Below are 13,478 nucleotides of genomic sequence, written 5' to 3' on the forward strand. Positions count from 1 at the left end.
TGGGCACACTATTTTATTCTCCCACCACGCCCTAGTGGATGGTAGGGCATGAAATGCTGCCTGTCAGCACATGTCGGCTCAAAACACAGTGATAAACCCCATGTTGACCTTTTGACTGCTGACCTAGACACTGTCGAACTAACGACCTGTCGACCTAGACCCATGTCGACCTAGAACCATGTTGACCTAATGGTGTCGACCTAATGACTGCCAACCAACATGCTGTAGACCAAATGACCGCATCCTGCCATGATGCCCAGTGGCACATCACATAGATAACCTCACAATAATCGAACAAGCGGGCAGGGACTGTAAGACTGTATGGCTGATACCCACTAAATTAACCCTTTGAGTGCCAAGGGAATTTGTTAAAATAGGTGTGAAAATTGTCAAGTAAACATTTGTACTCATCATATTGACCTGTAATGTTTACCTTTTTATATAGGAATTTTTTTTTTTTTACACATTTTTTTATTTGAATTTATATAACAAATGTGAGCGACGCTGGAATTTTTAACATCTCAGTATAGAGATGTCAGCACTTCAAGGGTTAATAATAACTGGAGCCTTTAATTTTTCTATTTTACAAAGTTATTACATTTAGAAGTCCCTTAAGAGTGAGCGAATCAATGTGTGAACCATAAATGTACCACAAACATTTTTTGTTTTAATTAAATGCTCTTTTTTTTCGGTTTGGCTTGATAATGATCTGTGTACCACGCTCCAGGAGGCACAGGAGCTGCCTGTCTACCTGTATCAGCAAGTACTGAGTTAGTATTACAGATTTTGAGTGAGATAAATGTAAAGTAACATTGCCACTTCAGCTCCCCCACTGAATAAGATTTTGTAATGCTTCATTGATCGATACACCCATGTGTCATTATGTCAACATACCCTATTACTGTGTAACTATCTAATGTGTGACAGAAGAGACCCCGGTTATAAATGTTGCTAATATTTAAAAAATCTACTACAAAAACACGTTATTTCTCTTCAGTAAGTCCACAAACGGAAATAGTTTCCAGTGTTTAATGTGCCTTTATGGTAGCAGGAATGTGGGGGTTTCCCTTCCGGGCATCTTTATCACTATTGAACACGGGTTACTGTTTGTGCAGGAACTGCTTTTTTTGATAGTTAACGAAAAAGGATTTATAGCCGCATCAGATGGGATCGTCCCTGCATTCCTGGTGACACATATGAATGAACAGTTGGCTTAGGCCTGGACAAATGTATTAAAAAATTCCAAATGCAGAAGTTAAATGCCAGCAATTATGTATGCAAAATGTATGTATGCAAAATGTACAGCGCTCATTGTGCATTTAATGACGTTTGCCATTAAGCAAATTCTTTTAGGCCAAGATAGACTGGCAAAATTTACCCTGAATGTATCCTTATCCTGCTGCTGCAGATGGTACGTATAATTGACACCAGTGTCTCTACATAATAGGTTGTGCCTTCATTAGGGGCCAGATGTTCTAATCTTCAAGAATTGATAAAATGGAGAGTGATAAACTACCAGCCAATCAGCTCCTACCTGCCATGTCCCAGGCTGTCTAGTACATCTGGCCCTATACCTGCAACATTGCCTCTTCAAACTGCCATTATTGACTCCACGCACCAGCCCTAGTAGTAGTAGTAGTAGTTTGTTTATTTATAAGGCGCCACACATAGCAAACATAAAAACAAATTACAAGGTAACGTACAGGTTGTGTTGATAAAATACAGCATTAATAGGGGTATAGCTGGTAGAACTAAAATCAGCATCAATTCTGAAGTAGGTTTCGAAATTGTCAAGGAGACTGAAGATGAAGTAGAGGAAGGGAAGAACAGGGCAGGAGCGCTGTTGAGGTAAAGAGGTAGGGTGAGTACGTGAGGAAGGAGGGCCCTACTCATAAGAGTTAACAGACTAAAGGAGGTGGGTGGACGAACAAAAAACAATAGGATAAGTAGGAACGGATGGAGGGGTAGGGTAGACAGGAGGAGCGAAAGAAGTTAGGAGGAGGAGGCAAAGGCTAGTCAGAAGAAGTGGGTTTTGAGGGAGCGCTTGAAGGAGGTAAGGGAATCAGAAAGCCTGATGGGTAGCGGGAGGTTGTTCCAGTGCAGGGGGGCAGCACGATAGAAGTCTTGGACACGGGAGTGGGAGGAGGTGATTAGGTGAGAGGTCAGCCAGCGGTCGGCGGCGGAGCGAAGAGGACGGGAGGGAGTGTGGATAGAGATCAGTAAGAAAAGAGGTAAGGAGCGGTGGAGGAGGAGAGAGTCTTGTAGGTGGTGGTGGTGAGGAGTTTAAAGAGAACTCTGAAAGGAGTCGGGAGCCAGTGAAGAGATAGACAGAGGGGGCGGCGGAGGTAGAGCGGCCAGAGAGGAAGAGATACCAGCGGCATTAAGAATGGATTGGAGAGGGGTGAGGCGGGCGAGAGGTAGCCCTGAGAGAAGGATGTTGCAGTAGTCAAGGCAGGAGATGACAAGAGAGTGAATGAGAATTTTGGTCGCGTCAGTGGAGAGGAATGGTCTGATGCGCAAGTTGTTACGGAGGTGAAAGCGGCAAGACTGTGAGAGAGCACGAATGTGGGGGGTGAAAGAGAGGGAGGAGTCAATGATGACACTGAGGTAGCGCGTTTGGACAGTGGAGGTGATCTCGGTTTCACCAATGCTAATGGAGATAGTGGGAGAAGAGGGGATGTTCGGGGGATGGAAGATTAGAAGTTCAGTTTTAGCCATGTTTAGTTGCAGGAAGCGTTGGGTCATCCAGGCTGAGATGGCGGTGAGGCATTCGGAGACCTTGGACAGGAGTGATGGGGGAGGGGGGGATAGATTATGGTATCATCAGCATAAAGTCGGTAATGGAAGCCGTAGGAGCTGATGAGGGTGCCCAGAGAGGTGGTGTAGAGGGAGAAGAGGAGAGGGCCAAGGACTGACCCTTTGGGAACACCAAATGGCTGAGGGGGTAGTAGGAGAGGAGGAGCTCTGAGTGGAGACGGAGAAGGAGCGATCGGAGAGGTATGAGGTGAACCAGAAGAAGACCGTGCCAGTGATGCCAAAGGAGCAGATGGTGTTGAGCCGGAGAGGGTGGTCAACAGTGTCAAAGGCAGCCGACAGATCAAGCTGGATGAGGATAGAGAAGAGGCCTTTGGATTTAGATCGTTAGTGACCTTGGTCAGGGCAGTTTCAGTGGAATGTAAAGGGCGGAACCCGGATTGGAGATAGCCTTAGCCCATGCTTACTCCCCAGTGTTTCTGCAAGTGCTTCCACCAGTACGAGTGATTCCCACATACATACCCCATACCTCCCAACTTTTGAAGCACTTGAGCCGGGAAACTGTTGCTGCGCGCCGTAGGCGCGTCGAAAATTCCGGGGGTGTGGCCTAATTCCGGGGGCGTGGCCTATACTCGCGTCTCTCCCCGAGGCCACGCCCCCATTTTGCCGCTATGGGGGCATGACCCAGAGGCTCTGTGAGCCTCTAGCCATGCCCCCAGCTCCCTGGCTGCGGGAATAGACGCTGTGCGCATGCGCACAGCGTTTATTCCCCGCTGCTTAGCAGCCGACAGGGGGGACTCCCAACAGCCCCCCCTCACCGCGGGACACTACCGGCCGCGGGAGGGACAGCGGGACAGGCCCTGATAATCGGGACTGTCCCGCTGTAATCGGGACTGTTGGGAGATATGATACCCATCTTTGAAAACCCATGCAGTTCCTCTTCCCTGCCTGGGGTGTCTCTGTCTGCTGTAGTGCTTCTAACTCAGGGGCAGATTTATTAAGCTTGGAGAAGAGATAAACTGGAGATAAAGCGGAGAAAAGGTAAAAGGAGATAAAGCACCAGCCAATCAACTCCCAACTGTCTTTTTCAAACACAGCTGATTGGCTGTGCTTTATCTCCTTTTAACTTTTCTCTGCTTTATCTCCAGTTTATCTCTTCTCCAAGCTTAATAAATCTGACCCACAGTGTGGTCTGTATATCAGCACTGATCTGCAAACCAGACCTGTGCTAGAAACACCACAGCAGACAGCGACACCCCAGGCAGGAAACAGAAACTACATGGGTTTTCAAAGATGACGGGTGCTAGAATGAACACTACTTTTACATACTGGCCAAGATGAACAGGATTGCAGTAGGGTGACATTGCCTAATGTGCCCTGATTTCCCAATCTACCAAAGCTACCCAATGTTATGTAGATCACACACTTTACAGAAGAAGAAAAGAAGACTCTGCTAGGGGCACTCAAAAGGTATATGATTGATATAAATAATAATAATATATAACTTTTACTATGACACCTTATAGTATAACCCACTAGATTTCCTCTCCATTTTTGATATTTTTATATGTGGAGTTCCAAAGCAGCAGCCAAAAAAAGGTAAAGTGTATTGATTTTGTAGAGGCTCCGTCAAGCCTTCGGACAGCTCGCTTTGCACAATCTCTGAGGAAAGCATGCCATACAATTGTTACTTAGTAGTTTAGGGATACTTACGTTTCAAACGTCCTCCAATGAGTCCAACAATAAATTGCATCAGATTAGTACTGTTATGGGACCTGCACACAGGGATTTTTTTGATATTTCTATTTGACTAGATCACATAGAAATTAAGCACAAATCATTCTGTGTGCAGGGCCCCCCGCAACGGCGATGTGGGGTTCCACACATCACTATCATCTGACTAGATTTATACTGCATGCAGTATAAATCTAGTCATCGCCAGTGTTCTGTCTAGAGAACACGGGCAGTGACAAATCGCTCAGCATACATCGCTGGTGCAGCGCAGAGCGATGCTAGATCGCTAAGCACAAAGCTCCCATTGTGTGTAGGCCCCATTAGAACTTTTTCAGTATGTGCACATTTTTACATGCAGTGAGAATGGGTTGGGATCATTTGGTCTACAGCATGATGGTCGACATGGGTCTAGGTCGACAAGGTTATAGGCAGGGGTTACATTGAGGGGTAATGGGGTGGAACTGCGTTCCACCACCTTAAATGGTAGGGGGAACGGAGTTCCACCTCTACCACAACTCTGAACAGTAATTCCAACAGAAAAGCCTGTCCCAGCGGCGGCTTCTTCTGGCACGGCGTATGTGATGTCATGCCACCACTGCCGCTGAAGTGAAGAATAGCCACTAAGCCATGCTGAAGACAGGGTGAGCGGGGCTGGAGGGACTCAGAGGTTGTGAAGCTGCTGAAGGGGCACAGGGCATGGAGCTGTTCAGGGACATGGTCAGTGAGCTGCTGGAATGAGAAAGACAGATGTGTATAAGCAGCACAACTGTGGACATTTTGTGTATAAGGGGCACTAGCACTGGTGTAGGCTCTGCATAGTGTGTGTGTGTGTGGGGGGGGGTTGTCGCTATTAGGGGAAAGGAGTTCCACCACCTCTCCAGGACCACTTTAAGCCCTGGTTATAGGTCGAAAGGTCATTAGTTGGACAGGTCGTTAATTTGACAGGTCATTAGTTTGACAATGTCTAGGTCGACATGGGGTTTTTCAGTTTTTTTGACCTGAATGTCAACCCAGTCGACATGGACACAGTTTAAAGTACACTGCATCGCTCACTGCGCTCGCAATGCGTTGGGCACGGTGCCTCGCTGCGCTCGGCACACTATTTTATTCTCCCACCATGCCCTAGTGGATGGTAGGGCATGAAATACCGCCTGTCGGCACATGGCTCAAAAAACAGTGAAAAACTCCATGTCAAACTAATGACCTGTCGAACTAATGACCTTTTGACCCATGTCGACCTAGACCCATGTCAACCTAATGGCGTCAACCTAATGACTGTCGACCAAATAACCGCAACTCGTGAGAATCTCCCTTGGGAGTTGCAATAGTAATAGAAGTCTGTCAATAGAAAATGCCTTGGACACTAGAGACAAATATGAGAAAAGCCTTCATAGGTTACATAGGGGCAGATGTATCATAGCAGCGCTTATCGCGCCGCTATGATACTTCCTGCTTCGCCTCAATAGCGAGGCGAAGCAGGAAGGGACATCGACAAGATGTATTAACATCTTGTCTGCCGAAGCGGGGGAGCGTTAACTCCCTCCTTCGGCGATGTCCCTTTCTGAAGATAGCGCATCAGTTAATACTGATGCGCTATCTCCTGTCCCCCGGCCGGCAGCACTGGGCATGCGCGGGATCTCGCTGTTCACGCGAGATCCCCAGCGCAGCCCAGACCTAACAGCAGGGACAGCGCTGTCCCTGCTGTTTAGATAGGGCTTCGCCAGCCTGATGCTGGCGAAGCCAAACCCGGCTTCGTGCGGAACGGTCAGCGATGCTGACCGTTCATACATTCGGCCTGCTATCATTTTGATAGCAGCGCCGATATGGACAGGGGCGCATAGCGCCCCTGTCCATTACCGCATCCCAGCCGCTTCATACATGGGGGAGAAGCGGTATCAGTGCACATAACGTGCGCTAATACCCCTTCTCCCCCATAACGACCGTTCATACATCTGCCCCATAAAATGATTCTGTCATGAGGTGCAAAATAATCTGTATAAAATAGGACCAAAATCTCGCATCATACATGCATGCATACACCCTCATATGAAAATGGAGTATTGTTGAAAACCCGATATAATTCCAGTGTCCTCTTACTCAATTGTAAAGTAAAAATAAAGTACACATGAGCAATATACATGTGAATACATTTTGTGCTATGTAATAGCGAGCCTATTCTTAAGTGGGGCCTATATCCCTGTGATGCCCTCAATGACTGTTGTAGTGTTCACTCTAGCACCCTGCACATTTTAAAAGCCGTGTTGTTCCTCTCTCCTGCCTGGGATGGCGCTGTCTGCTTTGGTGCTTCTAGTACAGTCTGGTCTGTATTGATATACAGGACCCAATGTAAGTAAGTTTCATTTATATAGCGCACTTTCTCCAACAGGACTCAATGTGATAAAGACACAACAGAAGACACCCCAGGCAGGAGAGGGGAACTACTCAGATTTTGAAATGTTCAGGGTGCTAGAGTGAGTTGTACAATGTGTAAAGACTCATACACACTTGAAGATTTTCAGCAGAAAATCGGTCAAAATCGCCCAGTGTGTATGCCCCCCAGATTGCCAACTAGCGATGATGCGCGCTCCCGCATCATCGCTAGGAAAGTGGTTCTTCTGCTGGTTTTACCAGCAGATGTGGCGATGATGGATGGTTTTTCATCCATCATCGCCATGTGTGTATGCCTGCCGGGCTGAAAGATTAACCAATTTCAGTCCAGCGGACCGCCCCGCTGCCTTCCCCTTCCCCCCCGCCCCCTCGCCTGTCATACTCACCAAGCTGGTCCGCAGCTCCAGTCATCTTCTCTCCAGCTGCTGCTGTTCCTGCTCCCCGGCGACTAGCCCCACCCCCGCCCTGCTCAACACAGGAGCAGACAGCACTGCTCCCTGCCCGGCAACACAGTGCACCCTGCTGGCCCTGCCCACCTGGCAACCAATGTTTATATTTTTCTGCCCACTGCCACCAATATATTCATTTAAATGCACCAGAAAATGCTCCACAGGGCAATTATGCAGCCACGGCCGCAGCCGCATCGCTCCTAGGGAGGGAAGGGGCTGGAAGGTGATGCGGTCGGCGCTGCATGGCTCCACTGGGGGGGGGGGGGAAGGCCGGCGGGTGATGAGGTGAGGGCTGCCGCGTCACTCCATGGGGGTGGCGGGTGATGTGGTGACGGCTGCTGAGTTGCTCCGGCGCGCGCTCGGGGGGAGGAGAGGAGAGTTTTGCCCCGTCTAATTCCATTTACATAAATACATAGGTGGGCAGTTTGAATTTAAATAAATATACATTGGTGGCATTTGGCATATAAATATATAAACATTGGTGGGCAGTGTTGGTGGTAATGTATACATTGCTGGTCTGTGCCAGCAGTGCATACATTAGCGCTAACACTGCCCACCAATGTATATTTTGTTATTGCGCAGGCCAGCAATGTATCCATTAACGCCATCACTGTGTCCACCAATGTTCATATATTTATATGCCCACTGCCACCAATGTATATATGGAACCCTTGGAATTCAAACCCAACCCATTAATAATTAAAGATTTTCAGCAAAGTCTTTCGCCTCCTGAAAATCTCTCGCTCTTTGGGGAATATAGCTCAGTGTGTACGCACTACTTTGGTGACAGATATATCGATCACAGATTTTGGCAAAGTCTTTTGAAATGAAAATCTTCAAGTGTGTATGGGCCTTTAGAAAGGGAAAGACTTTCACAACTGGGATTACTGTGGTAGAATGCTCAGTTATAATATTGTACAGTGTGCTTTGTATGTGAGGAAATGCCGGAACATGAGAATGTGGCAATATTGGAAGTGCCGGTAGCGGATTTGTTATACAAGCCATGGTCCAATTGCTTTCTCCTAGTTTTAATTAGTCTGAATCAACATATAACATATACATTGTTATTCATAGGTGATATTCATTTCTAGTGAAATGTGATTCTGATTCACCATAATCTGGATATGAGTGTTAGGACCCAGGGGGGATGTAGTCATCTCTAAGGTTCTGTAATATGCTAACAAATGTTACCAACTTTGGCTCCTTTCCCTCTGACTTCTTCACCTGAAGGATTCTTTTGGGAAGTGGGTTAGTTCAGGCGATTTACAGCAAAAAGAAATATGCAGCAACACGCAGGAACTGGAGGAGTGTGGGGCCAGCCAATCACAAGCTTCAAATCCCCTTACTTGTGTGTTTATTAGGTTTGGGCTCCAGCCCAACTTTCCCAGCCCTTTTTTTTTTTTTATTCCTTCATTTCATTCCTGTCTTTCACTGCCAGTGACGCCTGAAGTCAGTCTGAAAGCAGATTTTCTGCTGTGGGAACGAGCTAGATCGGCTGTAATGCTTCTCCTTACTGCTAGGTTCATATTCACGTGAACTTGAGGCAGGTCGGCAGACCTTACTGGACCTTTTCCTCCTGTGGATATGCATTAAACTATTCCCCCCACTCCCCATGAAGCAGGATTAACACAGGATGCGCCTCTACCTGGCTGTATGAGTCTGGACTTTTTTTTTTCCCTTCTGGTTTTGCTAATGCTGTCTCTTAGGGTTTGACAAAGGGGAAGTTTACCTGGATACAGGCTGCTGGGTGCAGTAGTTCACCAAGTCTTTCACTTTACATCTGTGCCATATGACCGTGGGGATGAAGTACAGAGCAGCGGTGAGCTCATTAGCTGGTGTCATTGGAGTGTTGTACTGGTGGTGTGGTTTGGGATGGTCATTTTAGAAGAATGTATGGTTGCGACCCTCCACATTCTAAGCAAGCAAATGTGCTCTGATATCTGTCAGAGGGAACAGTGGTGAGGTGACTAGTACATGACCTGTACTCAGCCTGGATCAGCAAGCCACTGTTCCTATATATACAGTATGTAAGATCACATGCAACAGTGGTAGGAACAAAACGGCATAGAGAAAAAGGTGTGTGTGTGTATAATTTAATATTCACACATGTCTATGACCTCTTGTGAAACTACTCCTTCCTATGGTGTGTTATCTTGTCATCACTCACTATGTTGTTCTAAAGTCTGCCTGTTGCTGTTCTCTGATCCATCCAGTGTGTTGTTATGTGTACTGCTATGTGTGGGTGTTTTACATGTTTCCTCTCCATTCCTGTTTCTTTTGAGTCCTCATTGGTACTTTCCTTTTTAGTGCCTTTGGACTTGTTCCTATTATTTTGGTCAGCGGGCTTAATGATCTTTTTCCGCTTTTATAGATGTCTGCACATCTTTATCTGCTTTTATTTCATCCTCTGCCCCTTAGCCGCCTCTGTCACAGGGACAATGTTTTTTTTTAAACTTCCTGGACTAACCTTTGTGCCATTCCCTCGATGTCTCTATGGGATTTCAAATATTAGAGTCTGATCTATTTCACATGAGCTGTGATCATTTTGGCACTTTTCTGGACTATAATATCAAATGGAAGTTCATTAACTGGTGTGTAGGCTGCTACTTTGTTAAAATAATGCTAAAATGTTGTTTTCCTGGATTTAGTCAGTCTTACTTGAAACCTAATAGCTGTACTGCTAAAGCTGCTGGGTAATTTGGTATGTGGCTTTTGGACAAGGTACATTTGATTGTTATACCACCTGGTACATTTGGCTATGTGACCAGTCTTTGGCCTGGATCTTATACTGCTTCATGGCTGAGGTTTGGAAGCTTTGTGGGTCAGGTGACCTAAGGAGAACTGCTTGTGTCTTCTCAGATATGTAGCCTTGCATGATTTGTTTTAGATGTGAACGTCTGTAACTTGTAAGATACATATAGAGGAGAATACGGATGTTCAAATGACTTAATTGACAAGTCGTTATCTCCATCCCCAAGAAGTACCCCATTTGTTTATCTGGTATAGTTGGTGTTGGTAGATTCATTTTGTAAACAGCTGTGTCAGCCTGACATATATCAAAACAAGGTGTCTGCAACACCTCAAATAAGGATGCTGGCATAAAAACATTTTTGAAAAACAGATTACACATACAATAAACCACCTTGTATCAACTGTAAAAAGCACAACCCTGGGCTTTATAAAAATGTACATGTGGTTTGGCAAGAAGATGTTATGCAGTGTGTAAGTAAATACTTGTATGCTATGGTAAATAGGTTATACTTGGCGACCAGGCCACGTTTTATTTGTGTTATGGGATAAAAAAAAAAATATTTTTAAATTCACCTGTTAATTGTATGCAACCTAATATCTTACACAAAATTCCCATGCTATACACATACTTTGTCCATGCCCACAACCACTATCAGTGAGTATATATGCCACACTGCCATTATGTAGCCAGAATATGCTACATAATAAACATCACAGCCTGTTGCCAAGGCCATATTTATCCACACCTGTCCACCATTACTCTGAGGTGCTACCCCTAATGTTTGGATGGCTGTGCGATGCTATCCCTAATGATTGGAGAGCTGTGAGGTGCTACCCCAAATGATTGCATGGCTGTGAGGTGCTACCCCTAATGATTGGAGGGCTTTGAGGTGCTACCCCAAATGATTGGGTGGCTGTGAGGTGCTACTCCTAATTATTAGATGGCTGTGAGGTGCCACTCCTAATGATTGGAGGGCTGTGAGGTGCCACTCCTAATGATTGGAGGGCTGTGAGGTGCCACTCCTAATGATTGGAGGGCTGTGAGGTGCCACTCCTAATGATTGGAGGGCTGTGAGGTGCTACTCCTAATGATTGGATGACTGTGAGTTGCTACTCCTAATGATTGGAGGGCTGTGAGGTGCTACTCCTAATGATTGGAGGGCTGTGAGGTGCTACTCCTAATGATTGGATGGCTGTGAGGTGCTACCCCAAATTATTGGAGGACTGTGAGGTGCTACTCCTAATGATTGGATGGCTGTGAGGTGCTACTCCTAATGATTGGATGGCTGTGAGGTGCTACTCCTAATGATTGGATGGCTGTGAGGTGCCACTCCTAATGATTAAAGGGCTGTGAGGTGCCACTCCTAATGATTGAAGGGCTGTGAGGTACCACTCCTAATGATTGGATGGCTGTGAGGTGCCACTCCTAATGATTGGATGGCTGTGAGGTGCCACTCCTAATGATTGGATGGCTGTGAGGTGCCACTCCTAATGATTGGGTGGCTGTGAGGTGCCACTCCTAATGATTGGATGGCTGTGAGGTGCCACTCCTAATGATTGAATGGCTGTGAGGTGCCACTCCTAATGATTGGATGGCTGTGAGGTGCCACTCCTAATGCTTATATGACTGTGCGGTGCCACTCCTAATGATTGGAGGACTGTGAGGTGCCACTCCTAATGATTGGATGGCTGTGAGCTGCCACTCCTAATGATTGGAGGGCTGTGAGGTGCTACCCCTAATGATTGGAGGGCTGTGAGGTGCTTACTCCTAATGATTGGATGGCTGTGAGGTGCTACCCCTAATGATTGGAGGGCTGTGAGGTGCTACCCCTAATGATTGGAGGGCTGTGAGGTTCTACCCCCTAATGATTGGAGGGCTGTGAGGTTCTACCCCTAATGATTGTAAGGGCTGTGAGGTACTACCCCTAATGATTGGATGGCTGTGAGGTGCTACTCCTAATTTAGCACTTACTGAAAATTCTTACCAGTCATGGGCTACAGTGAAAGCTTTGTCAGGATTTACCAGGGTTCATTTTTACAGCATGGATGCTAGTCTTAATCCTAAAGCTCATGGCAATGTGAAGCCTATGTTTATTACCAGCAATGCCCATTCACTACACGCCTGCTTTCATTTGATCTTTTGATGTATTTGATCAACCATATTTCGACCGGCCAATTATAACACCACCTGTCAGGTGATGCTTTCCCTTGACCCTACGTCTATATACGTTGTGAGAATGCCAGACTTCCAGTGCATTATACTGACAGACTGTGGTGCGACTTCTGTTAGATCTGCATTCAGGTTGCCCAGTAATCTTTGCTTAAGAGAGGCTGTCTGGTTTATTCCATCTCCTATATAAAAGGAGTTTTGTTCAGTCTTTGGCCCTGGACTGTTGGATTGGACTGGATTGTTGAGGACAATAGTATTTTATTTTTTAGAATACCTGCTTCTTCTAGGTAGTGCTATTGAAAAATAACAGTAGGCCTATGTATTCCAGATACTAACATAAGGCTCTTTTGGGTATACTTATACCCCTTTTAAACTGCCAACCCATATTCTTCTCATGTCACAGCGATGTGAAACCCTGTTTTTGAACCATAGGTTGGACCCAGGTTATTGCTGAGGCCTCCCTCTGCCAGTGCTTTGACAAGGCATCCTCTTCAAGAGCCGATGAGCTGGTTCTCTTTTTTTTTTTTACACAGGATGTGACCTGGCACTATCCGGGGTCGAAGTGTTCGTGTAAAAGGGGTATAAGAAACATGGTATTCCCATGTAACTTGACATGACTAAAAGTGTAAATTGGCGCTGTTACTTCTACCCCTTTTTATTCTGACAACCCAAGTCCAGCCGGACCACAAAGCAGGTTTCAAGCTGTGTCACAGTGGTTTGAAACCCCCATTTACACCACATGCTCTAATCTGTTATACCCCCTTTTACACCGTAGGCTTGAACTTGGTTATTGTCAGTGCTTGCCTCTTGTAGCGCTTGGCTAGGACATCTCCAAGTGCAGTGAGCTGGTTCCCCATGGACTTGTAATGTGAGAACCCGGTTACCCTTTTGCATTGCCCTTTTACGTGGGGCCTTCTTGGGTCCACTCCTAATTGCTACCTGGGTTAAAATACTGGGGCATCGGACTTAGGTTATATTTTAGGGGACCCTTTTCAACGGAGCTGCAAAACACGTTGGCCCTGGCAATAAACCGACTTGATGCACCAGTTTAAAAGCCAGTATAACAGGTGAATTCCAGCAAATTTGTAACTTCTAGAGAATTGTCCATGTAATACAATGTTGAAGTCCCAGAAATGAACAGATTCTGAAAGCCAGATAAAAAAGGGCAGGGCTTCTGTTCTCTGATGAAAGAGCCCTGGAGCTCTGGTGTCCTAAGGGATTGAGATCATCTC

At 46.1% G+C, this 13,478-nt stretch overlaps 1 protein-coding gene across 4 annotated transcripts in view; it reads left to right on the forward strand.

Annotated features, from left to right (window-relative positions):
- MYO1C (myosin IC) overlaps positions 1-13,478 on the forward strand; it is a 141,654-nt gene that overhangs the window by 43,843 nt on the left and 84,333 nt on the right. Inside the window, exon 1 of one of the 4 annotated variants that reach the window (XM_083172178.1) lies at positions 8,747-9,144. The exons of the other annotated variants lie outside the window; for them this stretch is intronic. Coding sequence (XP_083028304.1) covers positions 9,115-9,144 — 30 coding nt within the window. The 5' untranslated portion in view covers positions 8,747-9,114. Of the gene's footprint in view, positions 1-8,746; positions 9,145-13,478 lie in introns of those variants that run through there. 4 annotated transcript variants of the gene reach the window in all.

Source organism: Crinia signifera, chromosome 2 (assembly GCF_055691185.1).
Source record: "Crinia signifera chromosome 2, ASM5569118v1, whole genome shotgun sequence".
Lineage (NCBI taxonomy): Eukaryota > Metazoa > Chordata > Amphibia > Anura > Myobatrachidae > Crinia > Crinia signifera.